The sequence below is a fragment of the Aspergillus nomiae genome (genome assembly GCF_001204775.2).
Source record: "Aspergillus nomiae NRRL 13137 chromosome Unknown contig00124, whole genome shotgun sequence".
In the NCBI taxonomy this organism is placed as follows: domain Eukaryota; kingdom Fungi; phylum Ascomycota; class Eurotiomycetes; order Eurotiales; family Aspergillaceae; genus Aspergillus; species Aspergillus nomiae.
The window spans coordinates 48,235-75,520 of NW_015378179.1; the positions used below are offsets into that span (position 1 = coordinate 48,235).

The 27,286-nt window shown below is 50.8% G+C and overlaps 9 protein-coding genes across 9 annotated transcripts; 5 read left to right on the plus strand and 4 right to left on the minus strand.

The window, feature by feature from the left end:
• Positions 1–417: 417 nt before the first annotated feature.
• ANOM_005996 (putative acetylcholinesterase) lies at positions 418–2,122 on the plus strand (the record flags this gene model as incomplete). Its single annotated transcript, XM_015551253.1, has 2 exons — positions 418–608; positions 667–2,122. The coding sequence occupies 2 exons, from the start codon at positions 418–420 to the stop codon at positions 2,120–2,122; spliced, it is 1,647 nt and encodes a 548-aa protein (XP_015407127.1).
• A 246-nt stretch (positions 2,123–2,368) lies between these two features.
• Positions 2,369–3,970, minus strand: ANOM_005997 (NAD(P)/FAD-dependent oxidoreductase; the record flags this gene model as incomplete). The annotated part of the gene is made up of 1 exon (XM_015551254.1): positions 2,369–3,970. One exon carries the CDS (start codon positions 3,968–3,970, stop codon positions 2,369–2,371), a length of 1,602 nt encoding a protein of 533 aa, XP_015407128.1.
• Positions 3,971–4,488: 518 nt separating this feature from the next.
• Positions 4,489–7,261, plus strand: gmdB (general amidase GmdB; the record flags this gene model as incomplete). The annotated part of the gene is made up of 7 exons (XM_015551255.1): positions 4,489–4,749; positions 4,807–5,134; positions 5,399–5,706; positions 5,770–6,045; positions 6,098–6,958; positions 7,008–7,095; positions 7,149–7,261. The coding sequence occupies 7 exons, from the start codon at positions 4,489–4,491 to the stop codon at positions 7,259–7,261; spliced, it is 2,235 nt and encodes a 744-aa protein (XP_015407121.1).
• Positions 7,262–7,908: 647 nt separating this feature from the next.
• On the minus strand, positions 7,909–9,714 carry ANOM_005999 (GIY-YIG nuclease family protein; the record flags this gene model as incomplete). The annotated part of the gene is made up of 1 exon (XM_015551256.1): positions 7,909–9,714. The coding sequence occupies one exon, from the start codon at positions 9,712–9,714 to the stop codon at positions 7,909–7,911; it is 1,806 nt and encodes a 601-aa protein (XP_015407122.1).
• Positions 9,715–11,052: 1,338 nt separating this feature from the next.
• ANOM_006000 (uncharacterized protein) lies at positions 11,053–11,718 on the minus strand (the record flags this gene model as incomplete). The annotated part of the gene is made up of 1 exon (XM_015551257.1): positions 11,053–11,718. One exon carries the CDS (start codon positions 11,716–11,718, stop codon positions 11,053–11,055), a length of 666 nt encoding a protein of 221 aa, XP_015407132.1.
• A 1,335-nt stretch (positions 11,719–13,053) lies between these two features.
• On the plus strand, positions 13,054–15,141 carry ANOM_006001 (transcription factor domain-containing protein; the record flags this gene model as incomplete). The annotated part of the gene is made up of 5 exons (XM_015551258.1): positions 13,054–13,548; positions 13,615–13,778; positions 13,849–14,025; positions 14,105–14,440; positions 14,505–15,141. The coding sequence occupies 5 exons, from the start codon at positions 13,054–13,056 to the stop codon at positions 15,139–15,141; spliced, it is 1,809 nt and encodes a 602-aa protein (XP_015407131.1).
• Positions 15,142–16,484: 1,343 nt separating this feature from the next.
• ANOM_006002 (MFS transporter) lies at positions 16,485–18,363 on the plus strand (the record flags this gene model as incomplete). The annotated part of the gene is made up of 2 exons (XM_015551259.1): positions 16,485–16,897; positions 16,965–18,363. 2 exons carry the CDS (start codon positions 16,485–16,487, stop codon positions 18,361–18,363), a joined length of 1,812 nt encoding a protein of 603 aa, XP_015407134.1.
• Positions 18,364–22,585: 4,222 nt separating this feature from the next.
• On the plus strand, positions 22,586–24,348 carry ANOM_006003 (amino acid transporter; the record flags this gene model as incomplete). The annotated part of the gene is made up of 4 exons (XM_015551260.1): positions 22,586–22,913; positions 22,982–23,497; positions 23,572–23,714; positions 23,764–24,348. 4 exons carry the CDS (start codon positions 22,586–22,588, stop codon positions 24,346–24,348), a joined length of 1,572 nt encoding a protein of 523 aa, XP_015407133.1.
• Positions 24,349–25,990: 1,642 nt separating this feature from the next.
• On the minus strand, positions 25,991–26,689 carry ANOM_006004 (FKBP-type peptidyl-prolyl cis-trans isomerase; the record flags this gene model as incomplete). The annotated part of the gene is made up of 6 exons (XM_015551261.1): positions 25,991–26,048; positions 26,105–26,146; positions 26,201–26,221; positions 26,291–26,351; positions 26,408–26,475; positions 26,553–26,689. 6 exons carry the CDS (start codon positions 26,687–26,689, stop codon positions 25,991–25,993), a joined length of 387 nt encoding a protein of 128 aa, XP_015407135.1.
• Between the last annotated feature and the right edge of the window lie 597 nt (positions 26,690–27,286).

The window sequence follows — 27,286 nt, forward strand, 5'->3', positions numbered from 1 at the left end:
ACTTGTAATGATCAGGATCAGTTGCGATCAAGAGATTCTGGCTTAAAACCGTGCAGGAAGCGAGGCAAGACAAGTATTGTGGGGCCGGCGATTATCGTCAAGTGTGGAGTCTCTTTTTATCAAGCCGCGTGGAATCCATTTGGACTTTTGCGTCCACCTTCCTGATCGGGTTTAGAACCTGAGGCCTCCACTTTTCGTCGTCCATCACGTTCAACTCGAGAACGTCTGCATATGGGGCTGCTGTATGGATGACTTGAAGAGATCGTCGGAGTTACTGTGGCTGTTATTAGCAGTCATCCCCATAACCATTAGCATCGAATAAATAGTGTGTAGTAGCGATCAGTATCAGCATGATGCTTACTAGCCAGATATATATATATCTCTAACCCTAAGTAACAACAAGCACCCAGCAACAGTATGTCATTCAAATCACCCGTCTCGAAATGCTCCATCATCCTCCCATCCCTCGGAAGACTGGAAGGCTTCGAATATGCCAATGGCGTGCAACAGTATTGTGGCATACCTTATGCTTCGCTTGAGAAACGGTGGACTCGATCGCAGTTGATGACGCAGTGGCCCAACAACTACCACGATGGAACAAAACTCGGGTATGACCACAGCTGAAGCTCTGGCGGAACTCAATGGCTGATTGCACACGCGTTGTAGAAGCGACTGTCCCCGACCGAAGATTGAAGGAGATGACTCGGACGATCTCGTACCGGTGCCTCCAACGGCGCATTTAGGAGAACCTCGAACGGACGAGTTGTCGGGACTCGTCATGAACATCGTCTTGCCGTGTGCCCCCGGATCGCAAAGGTTTCCGGTCATGGTGTACGTCCATGGGGGCTCATTGCTGTATGGAGGTGCGAACCTGCCGATCTTTGATGGCGTCAATCTCGTTTCCCTCAGTATGGAAATCGGTATGCCCATTGTCTACGTCAACTTCAACTATCGGGTCGGATTAGGTGGCTTTCTTGCCAGTGCCGCAATCCAGCAAGAGCTCCAGCAGGATGGCCATCAAGGCTGTGGGAACTTCGGATTCACTGACCAGCAAGTGGCCTTCGAATGGGTTCAACGTTACATTGGCGATCTCGGGGGCAATTCTGATCGGGTGACTGCGGTCGGAGAGTCTGCGGGCGGCATATCCATTAGCAATCAGATGTTAGCTGCTCGTCCTCCAGTATTTCACCGTGCGGTCTGCATGTCCGGGCTCTCTGTCTCGATTCCAGCCTGGTCAATAGAGCAACACGAGGAGCTGTTCCGGGCTGTCTGCCGTCATTTCGATATAGATCCATCACGATCAGACGTGCTGGACTGTCTGCGGCACATACCTCAGCAGGAACTAGCCAATGCAACGCCCATAATACAAGGTGTTTTGTCAGGGACAGGGAATCCATGCCTCGATGGTTGGTTTCATGAGCGGGATCCGCTTGAGATACACGAGCCACCGCAGTGGGTAGAAGCTTTGATGATAGGAGACACCTACCACGAAGGGATTATCTTCCACTTGAATCTACTGAACGACAATTTTGCAAGTATTCGAGAGATACTAAATCAACACATGCCCCTGGATGAAACGGATAAAGTCTTAGCTGAGTATGAGATACAACCGGACCTACCTCAGGATGTCCTCCTCAGCCGGGTTGAACACATGTGCGGTGATGCAATTTTCAAGATTCCCAACTATGCTACAGTGGTTGCCAGTGTCCCTTCTGCGCAGGAAAAAGCTGTGTTTGCATATCACTTTGACCAGCGTTCACGATTGAGAAACGCACTTGAGGGGACCGCGTATCACGCCCATGAACTTCTTTATCTGTTTGGCAACTTGGACAATGAGCTCTCTCGCGAAGAGCGGGAGATGGCGAGGAATTTTGCTGAAGCTTGGATCAGATTCACGTACAGCTATTCACCCTGGGAAGGCTCGGAACGACACTGGAAAGTATGGGGTCCCGAGTCAATCCAAGCTGTAAAAAGTGAAGAGGATGACGAGGAAGCTCGGTCATACTCGCGTATGAAAAGGCTTCTGGCGATGGATAATGGAGATACTTGGAGACGATGGCTCAACGGAGTAGACGCCTTGGTCAACAAGCGTATGAATTTGGGGAAGAACTATAGTTCATAGTGTTTGAATCGAGGTGCCCAACCGAGACAGTATTCATCATAGCACACATGCAGTCATTTTTTATCCCGTCTGAAGTCAGACTGCGACTTGCAGTATGTACAAATATATGCTGATCTACATTGTCTCCTCGATATTGGAAAAGATAATCAAATAATATTCATTTCAGACCGTGTCTGGGTACAGCAGTTAATTGGTAACTTAGAGACGCCATCTGTATCTGGTATGCTAATGTTCCATGCACCAGGGTTACAGATTTGAGGCCCGGTCACCGACGGCTCGTGTCAGCCCTGCTTTCTTCAGTCTCTCTTCAGTTAGCAGCATCTGCTCTGGGAACCAAGACAGATAATCAGATCTCACATGGTGCGTTCGGCCGCTGGCCAACAACATCTGTGCCACTGCTGTTCCACTTAGCCAGGCTTGCACCATACCTTCTCCACTAAATCCGCAGCAGGCCCACTGAGCACCACTCTCCTTTGTTGCTTCTGCACTATAACCCACAGACGAAGGTAGCTGTCCAACCCATGGAAGGCCATCGCTACTAAATCCCATGTTTCCCGTCCACATCTGCTCCACGCAAGGACCGTCAACCTGACCCCAATTTTCATGGCCGAACACCGCACTCAACGCACCGGACAGGTGAATATCACAAGGCAGGCTCAGCTCTGAGTCAGTTGCGATACCCAAATCGCCAAGCCCACCGTTGCGACCTTGAGCAAAGCCACCACCCAGCATCATCTTTTTACCTGAGTCTCCTCCAGGGGGTAATTGTGTCAGGTAGTCGAAACCACGGTCGTAGTTAAAGAGCCACGAATGTTCTGTAGCTTGACAGATAAAAGTGGAGCCCGGGTTTTGGGCAGACATTTGCCCTCGAACTGGGTAAACGTGGCCCCTTAGCTCGGGGACAAGATGTCCAACATGAGCATTCGTACAGTGGATAACATGTCGAGCATGCAGGGTTCCTCTCGGTGTCTCTACGGTATACCGCAAAGGTGAGGTGCCATCGGTCGAGACTTTGGTCGCTGGTGTGTTGGTTTCGAGTAGGAAGTTTGCTGGATGCTTTTGTCGCAACCTTTCTAACAACCCGGTGACCAGTTTATAAGGCCATAGGGCTCCGGCTGGTCCTGCGACAACCCCAATGGCATGAGGGAGGCACCATTCCTGAGATCTATTGTCAACCTCCAAGCAGTATTGTAGCAGTATATGGAAGTAACAAACCTTGGGGACCTCGCTCTTGTCAAGAAGTTTCCACTCGGCTGATTCTGCAGGCATACATGTTTTGAACCGTGTGATACATTGCACTGCTTGACGCCATCTTTCCTCGTCGAAGTGCACACTGAGAAACTCGACCTTTCGAGCCTGGGTTTCTTTTGTCAATCCATACTTGTCCGCTACCTGCAATATCGACTTCAGATGGGCCAGCCGGAACCGTGTCAATGCCTTTGCCGCTTCCAGCCCATAGAGGGCTTCCCAGTCAGTAAACTCTTCAGCTGTCTCCAGAATATGGCCTCCATTGCGACCCGTCGCGCCAGTGCAAGTGTCTCGTGCCTCCAGCATGACAACTGCGGGTCTCGTATTGATCACTGCAAGCTGATCATTTTCCTCCAACAGGGTGCGTGCAATTGAAGCACCTGTAATGCCGGAACCAATAATTACAACATCAGCCTCTTGAGGTAATTCCCGTGATTGCATACTGGCCAGCTCCGGGTGTGGATCTTTCAGCCAAAACGATGAAGTGCTCTCGCCGAGTGGCCCTGGTATTCCTGGATCGGCGAGAACACGGTGAAGGGCATCCTGCCTGTCCTTGAGGGGAATGCCGGGGTCGGTGAGGAGGGCCTGTACGAATGCCATAATAAAAAGTCCTGAAAATAGGGACCACAGAAAATGATGCAGACTCAGTAGAAGCCGCGGAGAAGAGGTAAGCCCCAGTATATCATATGGAGAACGATGTTGTATATTTCGTCTCTCGTACTCAAATCCCATATCTACTCTCGGACCATTCACAGCGGCTCGCGAACACCGCGGCAGTGTAACGGCATCTCATTTTGGAGTAATACTATCGGTCGAGATACTTCACCGTCCGCTATCTAGCGTCAACCTGCCTGTCTGGACATGTTGGTACTCCAAGTGGGGTGAAGAGCCCAGCTGCCGCCCATCGCTGCCGGGGCATATTATAGGCGTCGACCTTCCGCTTATAGCTAGTGAAGATCTCGTATGGATTGATATCGGCATTATGCAATGTGCCAAACATCCACGTCACTGCAGGCGCCCTCGACAAGTGTATAAAATCGGAGATTAAGAGAAGGGGTTAAGAATTCAATATCACCATTTTTGACTTCGATTCAAAGGATCTGTCAAGAGCAGCTACAATGACTTTATCAAAGCCCGCGGACTCCCCTGGCAATTCCTTCTACCCCAATAGCCCACCCATGCGGCGTCCAGGGCTGTCATTTGTTTATCGTCTAGAATGCAACATTGATCCTGAGGAAATTAACGTCGGGGCGCCTCATGGGGCTGGAGTGGCGCGAAGTATTGCGAATATTGTCGGCGGTAGCTTTAGAGGACCGTCGATATCAGGGATAGTCCTTCCAGGCGGAGCAGACTGGGCAACGGTCATTGAAGGGACCCACGTAAGTAAACTTATCATACTCCAGGATCCACCCAGTGAAGCTCATACGATCTTTCAGTCCATGACTCTTGATGCACATTACACGATAAAAACCGACGATGGCTGTTATCTTTACGTCCGAGCACATGGTCTCTACCGTCCTGGCCCGGGCACAGAGTACGCGAACCAGGTCGAGAAGGACCCAGCCCTACGACCCCCTCCCACTGTGACCCAAGACGATGTGGAGTTCTTTTCACACCTGCGAATCGAAACCGGACCAGGAAAGTACAATTGGTTGAACGGCTTAGTGTGTGTTGGAGTGATGAGCTGTGAGAATGATCGCATCCTGATCGATGCCTATCACTTGACCAATTTCGAGGGTTCTGAGCCAGAGGACGTGATGGCACGTAGGAACGCCTGTTAAGCAATAGACCACTATCAGGAATCAACTTCCAACGCGTTATCAAGAATTGCCTTCGCATCTCCTCAGATAAGCTAGTAATCGATAAACCGAGGTATAACCATCCTAATGTGGAAGGTAGACGCGCCTCAGCCGGCAGAGCATTGTAAACGTCTCCTCACGCGGAGCAACTTGGCACTAGGGCCATTCGGATATATAGATTGGCTTGGCCCGACGCATGTACCTTCACGTCCCTCACATTGACTAACAGAGATGACTGGAATGACGGCAACAGAGAACAACTGGGAGGCCAAGGTGGCGGAGAAGCGCAAACAATTGGAACTACAGATTCCCCAAGCTTGGCGTTTGAATGCCACATTTTTATCCAAGCTCCCATCAAATGGCCACCTCCTAGAGGTGGATATCCCACGCCACAGTGGACTCCTCACAGAGGAGGAGCTGGACATCACAGAAGAGTACACTGCGACACAGCTGCTGCAAAAGCTTGCCTGGGGCGAGGTAACCTCGCTGGCAGTCACTACGGCTTTTTGCAAACGCGCAGCCATAGCCCAGCAACTAGTAAGTACAATTGGCCCGGTTACTGTCGTGTAGGTGACACATAATAATACTGGCGTCTTAAAGACCTCATGCTTGACAGAATACTTTTTCGACAGAGCGCTTGAGCGTGCTCAATACCTGGATGATTATCTGAAGCGAGAAAAACGGGTCATGGGCCCGTTACACGGCTTACCGATCAGTCTCAAAGATAGCTTCTGCGTCAAGGGCGTTCTGAGTACGGTGGGATATGTCTCATTCTTAGATAACTCGCCTGCAGAAACCAACTCTGCTCTGGTCGATCTGCTGCTTGACTTAGGTGCAGTTCTTTATGTCAAGACCAATATTCCGCAGACAATGATGGTCAGTGCATCTCCAGAGTCCTCAACTGGCTTATCTAACGTTCTATGCTTAGACGGGCGATTCAGACAATAATATCTACGGTCGTACATTAAACCCGCACAATATAAGCCTGACCGCCGGAGGCTCCTCCGGTGGTGAAGGAGCTCTCGTTGCCTTCCGGGGCTCGATCCTCGGCATCGGAACTGATATCGCAGGCTCAATCAGAATTCCGTCGCTGTGTTGCGGTGTTTATGGATTCAAACCCACCGCAGATCGCATTCCGTTCGGTGGACAGGTGTCCGGGGCAATTGAGGGAGTCCCCGGCATAAAGCCAGCGGCCGGACCACTGGCTCAGTCGTTGGATGACATTGAGATGTTCATGTCAACTGTGCTCAAAGCTGAGCCCTGGCGATATGACGTGACTGCAATTGGGTCACCCTGGGTGACGACACTCAACTTGCCCTCATTATTAACGATCGGAGTCCTCGGTGAAGATCCTCAATTCCCAATTCATCCTCCTGTCCGCCGCGCAATGGAGTCAGCAATCGCGGCACTAGGCAAGAAAGGACACAGAATAGTGCGCCTGGAACATGACCCTTCACGGGGCGTGGCATATGCGAGTCGTCTAGCCTTTCAGTATTTCACGTATGGGCCACATATCGATCATATCGAAGCCAGTGGGGAGCCGTTGGTGGCATCAGTGGCAAAGTTAGCTAATCCAATGTTCACTGGGCCATTTCCTGTGGATCAGGAAGGAGCCTTTGAGAAAATTGAGGCACTCTATAACGCACGAAAGGATTATGCTGAAGCATGGCGCAGGACATGGGTCCAATACGGCATAGATGTTCTTCTAACACCTGGAGCCCAGAATACGGCCACGCCGCACGACACATATGGATGGCCACCGTACACGGTCATCTGGAACCTTCTGGATGTGAGTTCATAACTATGTACGCTGAACACCTCCCTCTAACTCTTTCCAGTATCCTGCATGCATTGTGCCGTACAGCAAAGCTTCGAAGGTGCTTGATCCAGATCCTATGCCAGTACATGATGGAGTTCAGCCGAGCTGTAGGTTTCCACCACACAGGCCAGCAGACAATTATTATCCTAACTTATTCTAGATGAACCTGACTCCGTTGATGGAGCCCCATGTGCTCTTCAAATCGTAACGCCCCGGCACCAAGATGAGAAATGCCTTCTCTTTTCCAGGCTGATCGACAGAGACATCCGTTAACTCGCTAGCCTTTTAACGGATGTCATGAGTGATCAGATGTTGCAACAGGAGCCAGGAATACAATAGTGTCTACACACAGTCTCTCTGTCAGATAATGTACATACATTAAAAATGCACCGTATTATCATTGTGTGGGCATACTAGTAAATGCATGCCACAGTCCGTCATCACAGGGCTCATTTATCTCGGTGGGCTATCCCCGTTTGATCTTTGTCGGAAAGACGCAGGACGAACCTTGAGTGTAATCTGCGCCGCATTGGGTGGTCCTATGCATAGTTTTGCTAAGCCCAACCCCGGAAAAGAGACTCTGTGGGTGATTTGAAAGCTGTCGGCCGACTCTTCGTGCCCCGATGTTGCCGCAAATACCAATCCCTAACGGTCTCATTGTGCCATTCAGAGCTGCCTTATGCCAATGTGACAGCACTCCCCATATCACGGAGCTTGTCATCTCGGTCACAACTAGTGCAAGCTGACTATGTTGCGGGAAACAAGTGATGCATGAAACTTGCAGCACAGCATAGGCCTGTTCTATCTCGATATGTGGCTCATGGACGAGAAGCCTTGATAGAGGTTACGCCCTTTGGATCGCGTTTTTCTTCTTCGGGCGGGTAGTGTTCCCGTCCGAAGTTGGGGCGAGTCGGGCGCCTTCATCCGATGATCTCGGTCGTGTCGTCGCTGTGGTCTTTGTCGGGATTGCTTTGAGCATTGAAGAGCTCTATATTGGGTGGCTGCTCCGGGAGCTGCGTCTTCCGTGTGGTCTTGGAGGTCCTCTGGGATTGGTTCGAGGATGGTGTGGGCATTCCAGGTGACTTTGAGATGACGCGCGCAGACTTCTTAGCAGGCGATGCTGCTCTTTTGGCTTCCTTTGACAAGGTCCGATCGACAGAATTCATGCTACCCATGGGTAGGAGAAACAGCCGGTAAGCTGCAGCGCATGCCAAGTAAAATTCAGGTAATCTAGAAATATCGAATGTGCGCTCCCGTAACGAGCATGCCGTGAGATAGAGGCCCTTTCCAAGCAACATAGCCAAAATTACTTGAATGCTCGACACAGAATCCCACATCCGACACACACGTTCTATGCAGTCAATAATGCAGGCAAGCTTGGTTTCATAGTAGGGAAAGTGGCGATAACAGGCCTGTAACAGCAAGCGACCCCAGGCAAAGGGAACTCTTGTTTGACAATCATACTCGAATATATCTTGTGCGGTAGGGTTGGTGAACTTCTGCCATCCTTTGCGAAGGCACGCCTGGCAAGCATTGCTATCAAGATGGTGTCTGGTATCTTCAATGGCCGTACAGTGAAAAAAGCCCGAACACTCGTCAACAAATACATTCAGCCGGTTAACCCAGAATGGCCCAAGGTTCCCATCGTCGTTATACGGATCCTTTTTAAGCCACCGCGACCAAGAATCCAGGATATCCTGTCCATGCGCCGCCGTGCCCAAAAAGTACTCCCTGTGTTCCACTCTGCAGAAACAGTTGGGTTTGCACCGCAAATTTCGGAGTTCGGCGTGTGCTAGTTTCTCGAGGAGTCTGTAGTCTCGCAATGCAGGACTTTGTTTGGCGCTCCACTTCCGTAGCTGACATTGATTCTGATGCTGTTGGGTGCGCACTTTCACATTTCCAGAGTGTCCAATTTTATAGTAAGGGCTCTGGGCGGATGGATCATGGAAAATGTATGCATATCCTTTCTTGGATTCTCTCTCTTGGGCCCCGCTCCACCCGCAGATTACATCGCGGATAGCGAGTATAATATCCTCAGTGCTATACGAATCTGAGATACGTTCCGGCCCAATTTGCCGGTGCTCTAATCCATGATCGGAAACGTCCGTCCTTGGCGTCTCTTGCTGACTTACTAAAGAGAATGGGGACTCTGATCCATGCATTTCAAGGTCTGATGAATCAGCTGAGTCAGTTTGCGCAAGATTTGCAGACGTCAAATCGGGGACTAGCCCATTGGTTTGGGCTTGACCGGTCGTCGTTGGAACATCCACATGTGTCGCCGCTAAAGATACCCCATCATCCGGCTCGTCGTCCAAGATTTCTATATAGGGCGCATTTGACGGAATCCATGCCGGTCGTTCCGGGGAGGTCTGACTAGAACCTGACATGGAGTTTGAACCATTGAGTGCCTTCGTTCCTCGGGAGCAATACTCCAAGAGCGATCGCTGTGGGTTTCGGTTCAAATTCTCTTTAGTCCCTTCACGAAGGTAGGCTTGTACTGTCTGGTTTCTGGGTGGGATAGACGCGGGTGGTGATTGACTCTGTCGCGACCGCTCTCTCGCTTGCCGTCGAGCCACTGCAGCTCGCGTAGGACTCTCGTCCACAGGATGAGCAATGGAGTCGCTTTCATCGTCCGAGGACTTTCCGATCAGATCTGGGGAAAGGCCAGGGAACCGTCCAACCATATTGGAGTGCGGATCGGAGCGCAACGGAGTGGAGAAGGCCATTTGTCGATTAAGCAGTATCCCGCGATGCGTAAATTAGCAACTTACTAGTAGTATCACCACGACAACGGCATATCGGTGCTTATTATATCCACGAAGCGACCAGCCGCACGTAATTCCCAGAAGACCCTATATTGTAGCCTAGTCAGGGCCCTGCTCTGCTAGCAGGCTGTGCCGTTCACGGACCTTGCGTGATAGCAAGGGTCCTGGCATGTTTACTGGCAGGATATGGCCTGGAGCATGGTTGTCGAGATCACGGGGCAGTAGTTCAGACACTGGTCGCATATTGTTGCATGCGCACTTTGCCTGTTCGGAGCCCCGGCGCATATGCTGCATTGACTCGCTGTGGCTGAGCTTTGGGATGTCACAACACGAAGAACAAACAGCAGTGCAATTGGCGAGATCAACAAGTCCTTGATGCTAGACCCGAACAGGCACGTTTGCGAGTCATGCTCTGTTTGCAACATTTGTCTTTCACGGGAGCCTGAGGCAATAGGAAGTTTTCCGTCTCACACCCTTTTAGTTGTTCTGTCCGCCTTTTGGTTGATTACCCTATTTTTAGTTCTTCTCCTCTTCTGTTCTTTCTTTCTTTTTTTTTTTTCATTTTCTTGTTGCTCAACTCCTGTCAGTCTCGATACGAAAGGTAAGAAATATAGCACACCTCCGACTGGACAAGAGACAAATATGGTTAAAGTATGTAAGGTTACCCTATACCTGACTAGTTCTCTATTTCCTTTTTTTTACCCGTTTTCCATACTTTGTCGTTACTTTTCTTTTTATTCCTTTTTTTCCCTTTCCCCAGTTTCAGGGTCAACTTCCAGCCACCGGGAACGAGGTAGGGCTCAGCCACACTGTGACTGGACCCTTGGGTCGAATCTCGGTTCTCGATCCGCCAAGCGCTTTAATCGGATCCACAAGCAGAAATCTCCCTAGTAGTACCGACGGTCACTATGGAGTACTTCAACTAAAGTATTAGGAATTACTATCAGCAGAAAGAAAGATCGGGATCACCCGGTCCCATCCGAATAGATGTACACAAAAAACTTCTGATACGCCGTCAGGGCAAGTGGATCTCTTCAGGGTCGTCTCCATTGCCAAATATGTATTTCTAATGCAGTTCTATTTACATCGCTCATGGTTTCGTCGTGGAACCATATCTCGTAAGGGAAAAGGCTGGTGTCACCGGACAACCACGCCGCGGGATGTAACATAACCACGGAAGGTCTCCGATATCAGTGCGACCAGTTGGAACCTATCACAATTGCCACGCTGCTGCGAGGAGGGGTCTCCATCGTGCGATCAGAGGGGCCCACGGCAACAAGGGAAGGTCCCCGCGAGAATTTAGTTAACCCAGGAGTAACTAAGCACGGGAACCTCAAAGGGCTCGGCAGTACAAGTCGCATTGAAGAACTCATCATGCACGCAGTTCAAGGTGAAATCGGTGCTGCCGGAGTAGGTAATCTTGCTACCATTGGCACACTCCAGCGCATGGCCACCGCCCAACACGTAGTCCATATGACCAGTCGATGTCGCCTCGTTAGAGCTGCCGTAGAACGAGACGATCCGGCCCAGGCTGCGGTCTGCATATCCGCAGTTGGACTCACCATGTGCAATGTCGTGAATCCGGTAGCCGATGTAGGTATCACCGCAGTGCAGGCCATCCTCAAAATCGATCGCCAGTGTCTGGGGAGGGCCGTAGCCCCAGGGCTGGTAGTTGGGCATGCCTGTATAGCACACGTTGACCATGGTGCCATTGCACGTGTCCGGGTTGGGCTCGCACCAGTCCCGGCCACAGAGACAGCCCTTTGCATTCTTGTCGACCTCGCTGTGGATGCAATCCAAGCTATGGGAGCCATTGAACCAGTGGAAGTTGTCGACCGTCCATGTCGGAATGGGACATCCTTCGGGAGGGGTGATAGAGCGAGGAGTGAGGGATCGCGTCTCGACAGACCGAGCGGTCGCCGAGGCGGAGAATGCCAACAGGCTGGTTAAGATGGTCGAGAACATGGTTCAGCGAGGGTGGTGACTTGAGAGGAGTGAGAGGCGGCGCAGGATGAGAGTCTGTGGTGAGCGATCAGGGCACCTTTTATAGACATCCATGGTAGCATTGAATCTTCCGCGACGAAAATCTAGAGGTCGAGAGCGAGTGGCTCGAGCGAGTGGGCTGAATTTTGCGGGATGCAAGTCAGCCCGCTGGACCCTCTCCCGCTGAGACCGAACGAATAAATGAAAAGGGGCGCGAGACAGTTGTCTTTGGGTCGCCCAAACCATTGGCGCGACCGCGGCGAATGCCGGGTCTTGGCAGTGGGATCACATCTGGTCCATCAGCACCAAGCTTGGTCACAATTATCTCAGCATCGCCAACACCTTCACGTCCTGCACCGAGACTCCAAACTGAACTCCAATACGAGGTCCATGCCGTGACATCCGTCTAGCTGCAGTAGCGGCGGGATTGTCGTTCGATGCAACGACCATATTCCCGAAGAGACTGAGTGTTACAGGTTCATTCTAAATTTAGCGCCAGGTCTCTGAGCTGCAGCATGCGGCCTGTTAACCCTGTGGTGCAAACCTCCGTCTGGCACAAACCACCCGTAACATCGTGTGGCTACAGTTGGGGCATTGGGTCTGCCACATTCCGCCATGAGATGAGAAGAGCCCTCTGAAGTCATTCGAACCGGTCTGCGATTGGTTTCTCTCCTGAAGTAGATCTGAATGGGTATCCTCCAGTGACGTTCCGCGGTGGGAGTATCAGACAGGGAAACTTCTCGCCGTGGCCAGGCAATTGTTCGCTCGGAGCTCGCAACCTATTATCCTTGGCTGCCCTGCGTACGGACGATAGCCAAGGATCCAGACTGACTAATCAGTCCTGGTTCGAAGTGCTTCTGAAGCAAAGCAACGATTTCTTTCAAACGACGGGCTTGCGCTGCCAGGGACAGTGACGTCATGATTCATCATGTCAGGCAACCCTAAGAAGAGGAAGCGACTCTTCTTCTCCCTCTTCTACTTCCTATTTTCCTTCTCTTCTGTCGCCTTCCCCCTTTTGGCTTTGCTTTTCTGATGTGCGACCGGGGTAGTTTAGTACAGTCTCACGCTCACCATTCACTCGCAGGCAATCCTGCCCTAGGGACATTTCTGGTACGTCCGAACCTTTCACCAGGCGAACTGTCCCACCGATCGCTCATTGTACGAGAAGTGTGGACACAGCTAGACCAGATACTATGCAGGCATCCGAGTGTCAAGTTTTAGAGAAGGGGCGCAATACTGACACGGAGATCCAACGAAGTAGTGGTCGACCAAAGCATCTATCTAGTCAGGCTCTCTTGACGGGGAACGACACGCCAGATGGAGGAACAGAATTTCCATCGTGATCTGCTCCATGATCTACTGAAAGTGATGCGATCGCTGGACGAGTCGCATGCCAAAGGCCTATTTGATTTGCTGCGAGCGGATTCGTCCGTAGAACAACTTCGGTCTTACATTGACAGGACGTTAGATGAACTCCAGGGCTTCGATCACAATGACGAAACCATCAGTAGTTTTGAATGTCTCCGGAAGAGGCTGGATGTGCCTAGTGGAGCGCCACCGTCTCGGCCGACGGTTATGGATCTTAATTATCTGTGTGATATAACACCCTTCCGCGTCCCCGCCAAGCCCTGGACGATGGTGACGAACGACGACAATCTAGTGTCCCATCTAGTATCTCTGTATTTTACGTGGGACTATCCCTTCTATGCTTTCGTTGATCAAAAAGCGTTCATTCGCCATATGACCCTCGGAAACGTCGACTCCGACCTTTGTAGCCCGTTCCTCGTCAACGCTCTTCTCGCAAACGCATGCGTAGGGACTCTTTTGCTCCTCTCCCTGGCATGTGACGGATGATACTAACGTCACGACATGGAACAGTATTATTCGCAGTACTCTGAAGCGTACGTGGTGCCGGGGGACGTTGCCAGCAAAGGACGCAATTTCCTGGCCGAGGCGGAACGATATCTCCCAAGCCATCAACTAGAAAAGGGTGGCGGGATCCGGCTGGCGTCATTGCAAGGGGCATTGCTCCTATATGAAAGGTAGGTGGCCATTCCCCCTTGCGAGAAGGATGCGGAGGGTAAACGTGACCGTCCATTGTATGGGCACCAGATACGCCATGTCGGGAGAGGACGATCTCGGCTATACGATGCTCAATATTGCGATCGAGATGGCGGAGGCACTGGGCATCATCAACCGGGAGCCGCTCAATCTCAGCAAATTGCAGCTGTCCGACGAAATGATCACCTCGGTGCAGCGAACGGCGTGGGGGGTATTCCAGGTCGACACGTAGGTCCCGCCCACCTCATGGTTGTCGGTGTTTCCCAGCCCTTTTGAACCCGCGACACTAATGTCGCCGCGACCACAGGGTAGTTCATACCAACTTTTTGAAGCCGAGCCGGGTCTCCAGCGTTAGTCTCGACCGTATTGACCCGAACGAGACCGGTGCCGGGGAGCTCTGGGTTCCGTATCCGACCGACAAAAGGCCCCGACAGTCATGGCTCGGCCAATATTTCGATGAAGCCTGCAAGCTCTCGTATCTTGCCCGTGATATATCGCGCCATCTCTACCATGAGACCACCACCGGGACGGATCAATTTCGACAGAAACAAGTGTTCTTCAATAAGCTCCGCCAGTGGGAGCGTGCCCTCCCCGATAACTTCCAGGTGTTTAAGAGACCCCCGCCGCATGTGCTCCTGCTAAGGTTCGTCGCTCGTCTGTCACCCCTGCCCTCACCGTTTACTGAACCGGTGAACTGCTGGCTTTAGGATGCGGTATCATGTACTCATTATTGGCCTGGCACGGGATGGCTTCGGCGTCCAGTCATTCTTCCTGGGGTCCCAGGAGCAACAACGCACAATGGATGAATCCGCCAACGCAATCAGTCTGGCATCCGCACGGGAGATTTCGGCTCTGGCACGGATTCATCGGGAGGAATATGGTATGGAGCGCGCCCATCAGTTCGCTACCTATGCGATGATGCTTGCGCTCTTCACCATGCTCGACGACCCTTCCTTTGACGTCCTCAGCCACGACTTCCTATCGCTCACGAGTGCATTCTCCATCACAGCCAGTCGGTCCCAAGTGGGCCGTTATCTGTTCCACATCTTCCGCCAGTCTGTTCGATCTCGAAACCAAGAGGAGCGGGTCCTGCAGTCGGACGCAGTCTCGGACGAGGTGAAGGAGCTCTTTGGACGTCACTCTTGGTCCCAGTTACCGGATCGATGGGGCGACTATGCCGACGGACTCGAACGGTATCGGGGAAGCTTCTCGAGCGGGTCATGGAACTACACGGCCTCCGGGGTCCGTGACATGCTGGAAATGTACGAACGGCTGAGTCTGGGGAACCGCGACAGTTCCCGCTCGCGTCGGCCGTCCTCGCTCAACGCCGGCTGGGAGCCTTGATCGATTCTTCTGATGCCTCTGTAGTCGTCCCCTTTCTCCCTTGCCCATGGTTCATCCGTAGTCACATTGATCGGTCCTCCATGGTGTGCCATCCCTGAGCAACCTAGGCTTTGCCTGTACAGACATGTATCCCCGCACGCATCGTTTGGCTAGCGATTGTGCTACTCCTTGTTTGTTGACTGCCGTTGTACATTAGCCCCTCGCATTCTAGGCATCTCAATGATACGACGTGATGACACGGTCATGATTTGATTTGACTATGTCTGTATGTTTCGTAGTGGTCCGGCTCACTGTAGGTACACTTGCCATCATGGCGTATCTGTAGAAATTGATCAGGTGCACTCCGTGTGATCTCCCGAGGGATACAGCACGTGACTGCCAGAATAGGAAAGAGCAACAGATATCCATCCATCCTGCAAGTACTCTAGACCACGAACAGCATGATCATACCCATTAATCAAGCATACTGCGTGACGACTACATTGAGTTCCTGTTGGTTTCATCCATGATGTTCCATCTAGTGACTTATTGAGGGCTACGTTTTAATGATTGATCTATTTACACATGCGATACTGGTATGCTACAGACAGAGATATATATATCTATGGATAGTGGATTCGTACCCCTTGATATAGGTCTCCGGATACTATGTACATAAATACCCGAGAGTGATACTCTGCCACGGCACTTCAAACGATGATTAACGGTGTCTGATTGCTCAGTCCATCTGTTGAGATGCTCCGCTAAGCAATGATGTTCCCGTGGTTGTGCACGAGTTGATTATCATTATCTCGGAGATCCCGTCGGGCAGATCATCAGCCACGGGGCGGAAAATCTTCCGAATGCCGAAGAAAACAGAAAAACCAGAATGAATGACGTCAAGGACATCAAGCTTCGCCCCGCAAACAGTCGAAGATTGAAAACGTGCCAAACAACTGTTGAACATGTCGGAGATGGAATTCTTCCACCACAGACGGAATGTTCACGCACGAACTTTCCTGGAGATCTGTGAAAAACCATCCCCCCTGAGAAACAAAAAAGTCAGAAAAAAAAGGGACGGTAGTTGGGAGGCGAAAAAGAGAGACCATCCCGACTCCCAGTGGGTCTGGAACGGATAAGTCGGCAGGAACAACAGAAAAATAGGTAACAGAATAATTGAAGCTTCGTGAGGGTTCCTCATTTCGAATCATTTCTAAGCCACAGGCAGGAACTTTCGTCATACTCTCCAGGAGGAAAAATTTTTTTTAGTTCGTTCTGGTTTATTTATCTTCTGGCCGTCGGGCGGATTTGGTGCATGTCAAGCGTGACAACCGAACTCCCTCGCTCTCTTACCAGCGGTCAGGATGGTCTATGATCGGAATGGGGACACGGCCATGGGCCAGAGCAAAGAACGACTGGAGTCGTCCGAATACGCCGAGAGACCCCCAACTTCCGATACAACCGATTCGACCTCCACCACCAGCTCGGTGGATTATGACCCTCAGTTGCATACCCTGCGTTCGCGCGCCACCGAGGTTGATCTCGAACGCCATACAACCAGGGCCTCGGATGCCTTGAGCCGTATTCACACCCAGCGACTCCAACATGCCCTCACCGTCGGCGAAAGCGTGAAATCACATCCCTCCAGGGCCCCATTGCCCCCATTTGGCGCCGGAAAGCCCTATCCGCCCCTCCTACCGGCGCGAGAGGACTACGTGGTGGAGTTCGACGGGAAAGATGATCCCCTATACCCCCAGAACTGGCCCTTGAAGAGAAAGTAGGTGATGGATCCTCCCCTGGTTCAACCGCGGTTCCTGTGCTCAACGGTCCATGTGCTTTTCTAGGGTCTATATCAGTGCCATCCTCGCCTTCACCAGTATTTGTTCGACCTTCGATTCCGCCGTCTTCAGCGCCTCCACCAAAAATGTCGCAAAAGCGTTCGGGGTCGGTCTCGAAGTCTCCACCCTGTCGAGTTCCTTGTACATCATCGGTTATGCGTCCGGACCCTTGATCTGGGCTCCCATGTCGGAACTGCAAGGCCGTCGCTTACCCATCGTCATTGCCATGTTCGGATTCGGCATCTTTAATATCGCCGTCGCCGTCGCCAAGGACCTGCAAACCCTGATGATCTGCCGTTTCTTCTGTGGTATTTTCGGCAGTTGTCCACTGGCCGTCGTCGCCGCCGTGTTCTCTGATATTTACGACAATCGCACCCGTGGTGTCGCCATCGCCATTTTCTCGAGCACGGTGTTCTTAGGCCCACTCCTCGCGCCGTTCATTGGTGGTTTCATCAATATGTCCTATCTAGGCTGGCGGTACACCGCGTATATTCCGGCCTTCATGGGGTTCTTTGCCTTCGTCCTGAACGTGTTCTTCCTGAAGGAATCATACCCCCCAGTCATTCTGATCAGCAAGGCCTCGGAACTGCGCCGTCGCACCAAGAACTGGGGCATCCATGCCAAGCAAGAGGAGATTGAGGTCGACTTGAAAGACCTCCTCATCAACAATTTCTCCCGTCCGTTGCGGTTGCTCATCAACGAGCCTTTGATCCTTGCCGTGACGGTCTACCTGAGCTTTATCTATGGCTTACTCTACTGTTTCCTGACGGCGTACACGCTGGTGTTCCAAGGGGTCCACGGTATGAACGCGGGCGTGGGTGGACTGCCTCTGTTTGGCATGGTCGTGGGTTTGTTTATCGCCGCGGGATACATCATTTTGTCCAGCGGAGCGTACAACAAAAAGCTCGAAGCGAACGGGGGCATCCCCGTTCCCGAATGGCGTCTCCCACCGGTGATCATCGCGGGAGCGCTCTTTGCGGCGGGGTTGTTCTGGTTTGGCTGGACGGGCTTTACCGATAGCATTCACTGGATCGTCCCGACCCTGAGCGGTCTCTTCACCGGCTTTGGACTCCTGATCATCTTCATCCAGCTGTTCAACTACCTCATTGATACGTATCTGATGTTCGCCGCTTCCGCCATCGCCGCCAATACCTTCGTGCGTTCCTTGGTCGCGTCCAGCTTCCCACTCTTCTCCCGGCAAATGTTTAACAACATGGGGATTCAGTGGGCGTCCACGCTCCTGGGCTGTCTGGCAGCGATCCTGGTGCCCATCCCCGTCATCTTCTTCTTCTACGGCAAGCGACTGCGCATGAAGAGCAAGTTCGCGCCCATCTACGAGAAGGCCGAGGAGCCGATGAGTGACGAGAATGAAATTGCCGCCGAGACCAATGGGCCCATACGGTGATAGTATGAGCAAACCCATCAATAACTTCACGCCTCTCGTCCCCCGTTCCAATCCATGGGGTATAGAGGGCGTCTTAATCTCTTCCCTTTGAAAAAAAGCACTATACCCCGAATTTGTCTCAATAAATCTTAGTTTAGCATCTAATGTAATCATAGCATTTTTTTTTCTCGTACTAGTTGAGACTCCGACTCTTCATGTACTTTAAGATAGTATCCAATCCAAGCAGACTTCGACATTATGCAGACCTCTATAGACATGATGCTGACATTTGAGCCGAAAGTCACCCGCCCTTGGGCCGTCCAAGTACAGGTTTTCTCTGCTGAATATCTTTCGATAACGTAGCCCTGGACGGCAAATCGCCCATATTGCCGTACCCCCTACTGTTTATATCACAACTCCTGCTTTGCTGGACAGCTCTTTTGAAACAACATGAGACGAGGTGGTCACACCGGAGGGTACAAGAATAATATTGCATTGCCGTTACCAGCAGGTAAAACCGCAATGAGAAAAAAGAGAGAATCATGTATTAGATCATAGTATAGTCTCATAGAGGGTGGATCCATGGATATCATACGAGCACGTAGAGTTGGGAGTATTCCTTCTGATACAGTCTAACCGCCAACCCTAAGGACCTATACAAGGAAGTGACACGTTCGCTAAACAGGATCTCATTACGCGGCAATGCCTAGACTGTGCTACTCCATGGCTGTGTCATACAGTTGATGTGATACTTCAATTATAGTGAAAATCAATCATAATCAATCCATGATTCAATACTTACAGATGACACAGAACGAAATAACATAAAGACTAACCAAATTCACCTTGTTCGTAAGGCCCAACTCTGACTTGACCAGTTGACTAGACACATCCCAACTCCATCGGTGGCCCTTGAGGTCAACGGAACTCCAGGGCTCAGATCGTTTGCTCAGCAGCTATTGGAACACTGGCAGGCATTGGACGTACAGCGCCAGCATCGGAAGCCAAGTCGGCCACAGATATTCCTACATTGAGCCGGAGTCAGGCCACCACATGCTTGCGTTGCAGAAGATACAGCGGCTATCATAGTTTATTAGTGCAAGATCAGTACAATAGTTATGACGCTTGAGAACCTACAAGAATTGATAGAGACATCCTCGGGGAATGAGACATCCTGGGGGAAGGACATATTTTCTGTGGCGTGAAAAGGCTCCGTCGCAGCTGCAGCCGCGAGAGTGGCACACGCGGCAAGGAGAAGTGCAACCTTCATTGTATGGAGTCGGTGATAAAAAGCAATTTTTTGTGATGCTCGTCGCCAGATGAGCAACTCAGTTGAGAAGGACTGGCAGGAAGTGTTGTTTGAAGGGGAAAGTAATCTGTATTTATATCTCGAGGATACTGTCTGCCGGGTGCATGTGCCAGACATGGCTATCTAAACCATGCCGATATCAAGTGACAGATCCTCGAGTGTGCACTCGATAACATTCTTGTGATACATAAGAGAGTTCTAAACGCGTTAACTGCGGGGTTGGAGGTCTCTAATCCAGCCCATATGCTTGGACTTCTAACCAGCCCGGCCATGTGTGAACGAATTCAAGACAAGTCCGATCATGACTATCCCGCTTCGAACTAATCAATGTCGCATTTATATCCAAGTGATAGTCGCATTACTTCCCTCATCTGACGTATAGGAAATTCCAGGCCCACTGCATGCGCCAAAGTGGTCGGAGAAAGGTTGTCTGGCCGTGCTTTCGAATCTTCTCTACACATTCTTCCCGCACTTTATATCTCTGTTAGGATGCACCTCTCGCGCCAGTGGCGCAGTCCAGCCCCTGAGGACGGACAAAGCGAGGAGTCCATGTTGTGTAAACATGATCCTTGAAACCCTGAGCCGGTCTCATGATATAACTCGTGGTTCGGACATGCAACAGGACATGAGATTACCAGCAAAGTGGTGTCGGGTGTAGATGTTAATACATTTACTTTAGGATTTATCAGCCCTCAATACATTGACGCTGGGCATGTTATTTGCGTTGGTATCTGTGTCCAGATGTACACATGATGGCCTTGATTATGTGAATTAAATGCTCCGTCATGGATTGGGGAATGAGTCGTAGCAGTGCCGTCATACTATTAAGACGTACTATCACCCAACATGCCATTGCTTTATACGTACTCTTGTGTCTCCTCAAAGCATCACAGTTACTCACTCGTTAGACCGTCACATTTGACATTCCACCCATAAGATCAATCACTTATTGTTACAGCCGGTGCGACGTGTTTGACCATGAAACCCTAGCTCAGTTCTACTAGCTGGTTGACCATCAAGCCTTTATTTCTCATGATAATGAGGCTATTGCCTTGTATCAGTTGAGACGCTTTTGCCTTCATACAGCTGAACATCCAGCCCAGGTCAGCCCCACAGGTGTTAATCTTGTGCTCCTTTTGGAATCTCCTAAAAGAACTCTTGGGGGGGAAATCCTTCGAAAGAGGACCCATTAGTATGAGTCTTAAATTTGAGAAATGTGTAAGTACGGCACGGTGAATTATCTGTCACAATCATATGCATATCATGCACTTTGGTGCCATCGATAGTGGGTCATGGGCCACCGGATGATTTGCAAGCCCCCTGTGGTGGATTGTCACTCATCGAGTCCACATATGGAAAGAATTACCTATCATGGCGGCACAACGTCGAATTCGGCATACGGAGAGGATATGAGGGCGGACAATGAGGTATGCACTGCAACGGTGACACCAATTGCCCTTGTCCTAGATGTCCAGGGACCTCTTGGCTGTAGCATACAAGGGATACTGTGACGTCGGACAATGTTCCAAAGTAAGGGGAATGGTGTATGCAAAGAATCAACCCGTTGATATAATTAGGGCCATGGGTTGCACAACATCAACAGCCGTGGGGCTAGTCAAACCCCCCTTTAGACCTAGACTGGTGGTCAGAGCTGATGGTGGCACGAATACGGCACGGCACACGGTAATGTCTCAAAGAAATCAACGGCACTTGGACTCCAGGGTTACATGCATATCCCCCGGCTGACTAGGACGCTGTCCACTGGGTAGCATAAGAGACAAGCAGCAGCCACAGATCCGTGCGTACATTTGGCCGAGTACTGATTCTTCCTGCCCACTCCTCTGGCTTCTCCCTTCATTGGGCGACAGAAATAATATGCTGCGGTTAAACCTGGATAGTGTAGCTGAGAAGACGAGCCTCGAGGTTCAACGCCGTAACCAACGCAGATTCACATCATGACTGGGTGAAGTGACACATAATACCATGGTGTTGAGATTCCAGAAAAGTTCCAAAGCGTTCACGATGGGGATAAATATCTCCTTCTCGTCGTTGACCGTCTTACTCAATTTTACGCCAAATCCATCTCTGAAGGTTGGCCAGCGGTAATCCATATACACGTACATATTCACCATTTCAGTCAAAATGGTCGTCATTGAGACTCGCGTGACCCTATTTGCCATACTCGGCGTATGCTACCAGGCCGCTCTCATTGCCTCCATGCCGAATCCTGTTTCTCCTGCTGCGGCTTCGAGTAATACTAGCCCTGTCGACGAGATAAGCTCTCTCACGGCGGCGGAGGCAAGTTTTCATCCCCACCACCGCTGTCCCGACAATGTGCAATCGATTTGCTGACTGGACCTGCTTCAGGGAACTTGTGTAGGACGTTGCTACGACAGACACTGCATTTGTGTTCCTTTCCACGTGTGCAATTGCCGAGTGAATGGGGGACACTGCGTCTGTCGATTGTAGGTGTGGGAGGAATAATTTGAATGGGGTGGAATGGAGTATATCGTTGTTTTCCTATGATGGGCTGGCGGGAAGTTATCAAACAAGTAGGAATAGGTCCTTCTTGTTCTACTTGTGTATTTTCGAGTTCGTCTTCTTCTTCCTCTTCTTCTCCTTTTTTTTATTTTGCGTGTGTATGTGTTTCTGCAAGTATCCTCTCCCATGAATTATTTAGGCTAGAATTTTGATATGGAACAAGTAACTGCGAGAGTACCGCGGCTACTATCATTCGCCCTCTTCGGCGCTTGCCAAATCGACCGGTGCGGCGACCTAAGCGCAGGATGCAGCAAATGCTGATCCTTGTTTCTCTTATGCATCGACCCGGAGCGGGGCAAGACGAGGCGCCGATTGCGTGATTCGACCCCCGTTTTCTGATTCTTGTTGAAGTTCTTCATCTTCCTCCCTCAACGCAACATACTATCATCAACCATGGTCACCAATGTTGGGCCTCAAGAAGATGCTGAAAGGCCGTTGCTCGCCGATTCTCCAGAACCAAGCTATGAAGCCGTAGCAGCGCCCACGAGCGCGTCGGATGTAGCGCCTCGCGCCACGTTCAGGCGGAATCTGGGGGCCATGGAAGCATTTGGCATCGTCATTAGTATTGTCATCGGAAGTGGAGTCTTCACATCTCCTGGCGCTATTGATACGAACGTTCCATCACCCGGCGCTGCTCTCATTGTGTGGCTTGTGGGAGGGCTTCTGGCTTGGACGGGGGCGACAACGATGGCCGAACTCGGCACAGCAATTTCCGGCGAAGGTCTGCATTTCCGACCCCAAGATTGATATTTAGGCACTAGGGCCATGGGAGACTAACTCAACCTACAGGGGGTGTCCAGCCGTATCTGCAGTATGCCTTTGGCGACATCCTTGGCTTCCTCGCTGCATGGACTTGGATCATCGCCGTGATGCCGGCGACGCTCGCCATCCTCAGCATTGTTTTTATTGAAAGCATCTACTCTGCCGCGGGGATAACTAACCAGGCCGCTTCAATCCAACACAAGCTTCTCTCCATCCTGGTGTTGATCGCGATTGGTGTAGCCAACTCGATTAGCACAAAAGTTAGCACACGGTTGAGCAGTTTCTTTGTGACGACGAAATTTGCTACAATTACTGGAATCGTGCTTGCAGGCCTTCTGGTAGTGCTTGTTCATTTGTCAAGCACGCACTGGGACGGGCCAGCAACGGATTGGTATACCAAGTCGTGGTTTGGCTACCGGGACTCCTTGACTCCGGACGGAAAAGAGATTCATTGGAGCGACCTGGCTGGATGGGAAGTGCTCGGTCACTATTCAGCTGCCCTTTATGGTGCCTTGTGGGCTTACTCGGGCTGGGACAAAGCAGGTATCCCCGATCTACTGAGAGAATGGAACCGTTGAACTGACATCTCGACTGGAAGGCTATCTACATTACGGCAGAGTTGTCTGCGCCAGCTTCTCAGCTTCCCCTCGCCATTAATATGGCGGTTCCCATCGTCATTCTTTGCTTCATCGCGGCTAATACCGCGTACTACATTCTTCTTCCATGGAGCGTGGTTTCAACAACGGATAGCGTTGCCGTGGTATGTCTCCATACTACCTTCCGCATGCTCATGTCTAACGATAGATGAGACTGCTATTACCCATCTCTTAGGTCCGGTAGCGGGCGTTATCGCAGCAGTCTTGATCTGCCTTGTGGTAGCCGGGTCCTTGCTGGGGAATTCGTTTGTCGCTGGTCGCATGATCGTTGCAGCGTCGAATTCCAACTGGCTGCCGAGATTTCTAGGAATTCTCGGACGATTGAGCGCTACATCTACTCAGAATAGTGCCTCTGCACTTCCGTCCGATTTAAGTGCTCCGAGCGGTAAATCGGATGCACCGATCAATGCGATTGTCTTGTCTACCGCGCTTCCTATCTTCTACATTCTCTTTGGGGATTTTCGCGCCCTCCTGACCTTTAATGGATTGGGGGAGTACACGTTCTTCCTATTGACGGTCCTCGGAGCGATCATCTTGCGATTTCGCGAACCAGATTTACACCGTCCGTACAAGCCCTCTATTATCATTCCCATTACCTTTGCCATAGTTAGTGGGTTTGTGGTGATCCGAGGGGCCATTTTCGCCCCTGTACAAGCTTTAGTTCTGCTCTCACTGTGGATTATCGGAGTGGGATATTATGAGGTCCGGAAAAGATGGGCAGTGAGCCGAAATGCATGAATCGCGACAGTTAGAGAGGTATATTGAGCTGGATTGTCATCCAGGACATGTATACAGCACGACCCAACACAGCTATGCATTTCCTATTCAGGTCTGCAGGATTCTAAAGTTGAAGGTTTTGAGTGATCCGTCGTCTTCGAGAGTTCAATCGCTTAGTAGTACAGAAGCAACACTATCGGCTGTAGGGTTTCTAGCTATGTTGAAAGAAAGAAATCCTCTCAGGCACAAACAGGACTGGAATTTGGTGGAGATACCGGGTTTGTAGGGTTCGTCTGTGAGCAGCCTGCGACAAGCCCTCCCGCGAAATCGTCAACGGCCGCATTGTAGGCGTCGCCGCAGTTTGGGTCACTGTCAGTGTTGCATGGTTAGCATCCGGACCAAACTTAGCTAGCATGTTAATATATGGGTTGAACGTGCCTTGCACCTCCGCTAGCATCATTGAAATATGAGCAGATATCGTGAGAGAAGCAGTCTTGTGTGTACACATTTCCTAGCGCGGTACCAGAGCAACCTGCACCACAGCGGCCGTTACAAGAATAGCTATGCGATAGGCACGCTCGTTAGATAGTTGACTTTAGGTTTAGCGGCGCAGCATATACGTACTCCCCATGGCCTGCGCTATTGGCACCATAATTGCTCCCAACCACTCCAATGAAAGAACAAGTTTGGCCGGCGCTATTGGTCCACGTCGCCGTTGCTGATTGCCCGACTGTGAGGCAGGTAATGGACCGCTTATTTAGGTTGCTTGAAGGGGAAGGGGGCACAGCCATGCTGGCCAACGGGAATAAGAAGAGTATTTTATAGAGCAGAGACATCTTCAGGATTGAGGCACGTCTTGGTGCAGGAGCTGAATATCTGTGCAAGGTACCGCAGCGCGGTGTCCAACGCGTATTTGAATCTATTCAAGCAGTCACGTTGCTGGCCTCGGTCTCTATCAACGTCTATTTCTTCATTTTAAGCTACTCTAGTTCCTGGCATTGATCGGCATCGCACTCTAGCTGTATAATATCTCAGGATCAGCTCATAGGGCCCGGAGATATTCTCGGAGCCCTTATTCTTCAGGCTTTACCGTTCTCAGGCTCTTGGCCGGTCGATATGCGGGGTCCGCATGATTAGGGCATGGCATCATCTTTAGCAGAATGGCGATCCCCCGAGCCCTAGCTCGGCTTGCTTTATGGCTGTTCCGATATCTTTAGCGCATTGTCCGCCCACTAGTAAGATGTAGCTGTCGCTCCACCGGAGCATTTGCCATTCCAGGCACGGCAGTTATTTGACATACTTTCCATTTCTCTCTCCGGGTATGAATGTGTCGTGAGAGTGTCGTTATGCTCTATTGCAATGACTTCGATCAAGTCATAACATTGGCTCACCTCTATAACAAACAGGCCGGGCTGATCCAAGCAGCTGATGAAACCCAAGTTTTGAACAACAAACATTCTGCTATAGAGATCATTATCAAGATGACTCACCCTCATTATATCACTCGAGCCAACGATGTGCTGGGCTAATAGATATGCCATCCTTTTTGCGAAGATAATGAATTCGCTGATAATATACTATTGTACAAAACACAAGGCCTTTGCAAACGCAGTGTGGGATTAATATACAGGGGCATAAAAGTACAGCACTTCGCTTCCTTCCACTATTCTGAGTCGTCTGATTGAAGAGTCCGTCCATTGATAGCCAGAAGCTCGACATTACTATGATTGTCATCAGTGCCTGCTCAGATCCGGGCTCAAGGAAGACAGCGACTTACAAGACCAGAGTTGAATTACCCGGGATAAATGGAGGTGCGCCCCTTCATTCTTTGTGAGTATGAGGCGGATGAGCAATCCAGGCAAGGAGGACTTACCTTGCACCATATCCGTAGTGACTGCGCGCGCGCCAAGTAAAATCAGTTAGTACAAGCTCCAGAGGTTTCTCGCGCATAAGAGACGCTTACGGCCCAAAGGTAAGAAGAGCCTTTTCACCAAGGCTCATACCAAGAATTCCAACCTCCCATCCTGGTTTTTAGTTAGTGGAACTGTCACGAAGCTGCTAGAGATGACTATCGACATACCTTTGATGACCGTGCCCATGCCAATCTGGAACGTGAAGGGGATCCCGCGCTTGATACTACTATCGAAGCTGAGCGAAGACACACTATTAGAAACCTGTACAATAATCTCCTGTGGATTGTATGTGTAATTTATCTGGCGACCTACCGACGCCCGCGATTCCATGATCGGGTCGGATCATAAAGATAGCCGTGGTAGTGGACCGTGACCATATCGCCGGCTTTAGGGTAATCCACCCCATTCCCGGGGCGAATAATATCTTTAATGAAGTCGATCAGACCCATTCCTGCATACAAGTTGAAGAACGAGGTGGACGACCGGAATCAATCCCATGAATTGCTCCAGCAAACATTGTCGGAAGATCGGGGAAACATCCCGAGGGTCACGTGGCGGTCACCTCGACGCGTCTTCCGTCTCCTGTGAACCACAACTATGCGGTCGGAGCCTGATCTTTGGTCTCCTTGACCGTTTGAATGTTGTTTTTCTAAAATTCAGGCGTCCATCTGTCGATGATCCGTGTATCGTGCGGCGAACGTTTCTTGGATGCTTGCCGCGACCGTGAATGCCCTCATAGGGAGACACGAGGTTGTCTTCATTAAGTATTCTCGAGGAGCCGTACCAAGACTACGAGACTATCACTACTTAACCAGGCGGTTGCTGTGTTACCTGGTGTCCGGTTTTCTTATGTCGAAGGGCCAATCACTGAATTTCCCCCGGTGATGTACAGCTACGTACGTCTGAGCATCGATCGATGTACAGCTACGTACGTCTGAGCATCGATCGATGTACAGCTACGTACGTCTGAGCATCGATCGATGTACAGCTACGTACGTCTGAGCATCGATCGATGTACAGCTACGACGTCTGAGAGAGAGTACACA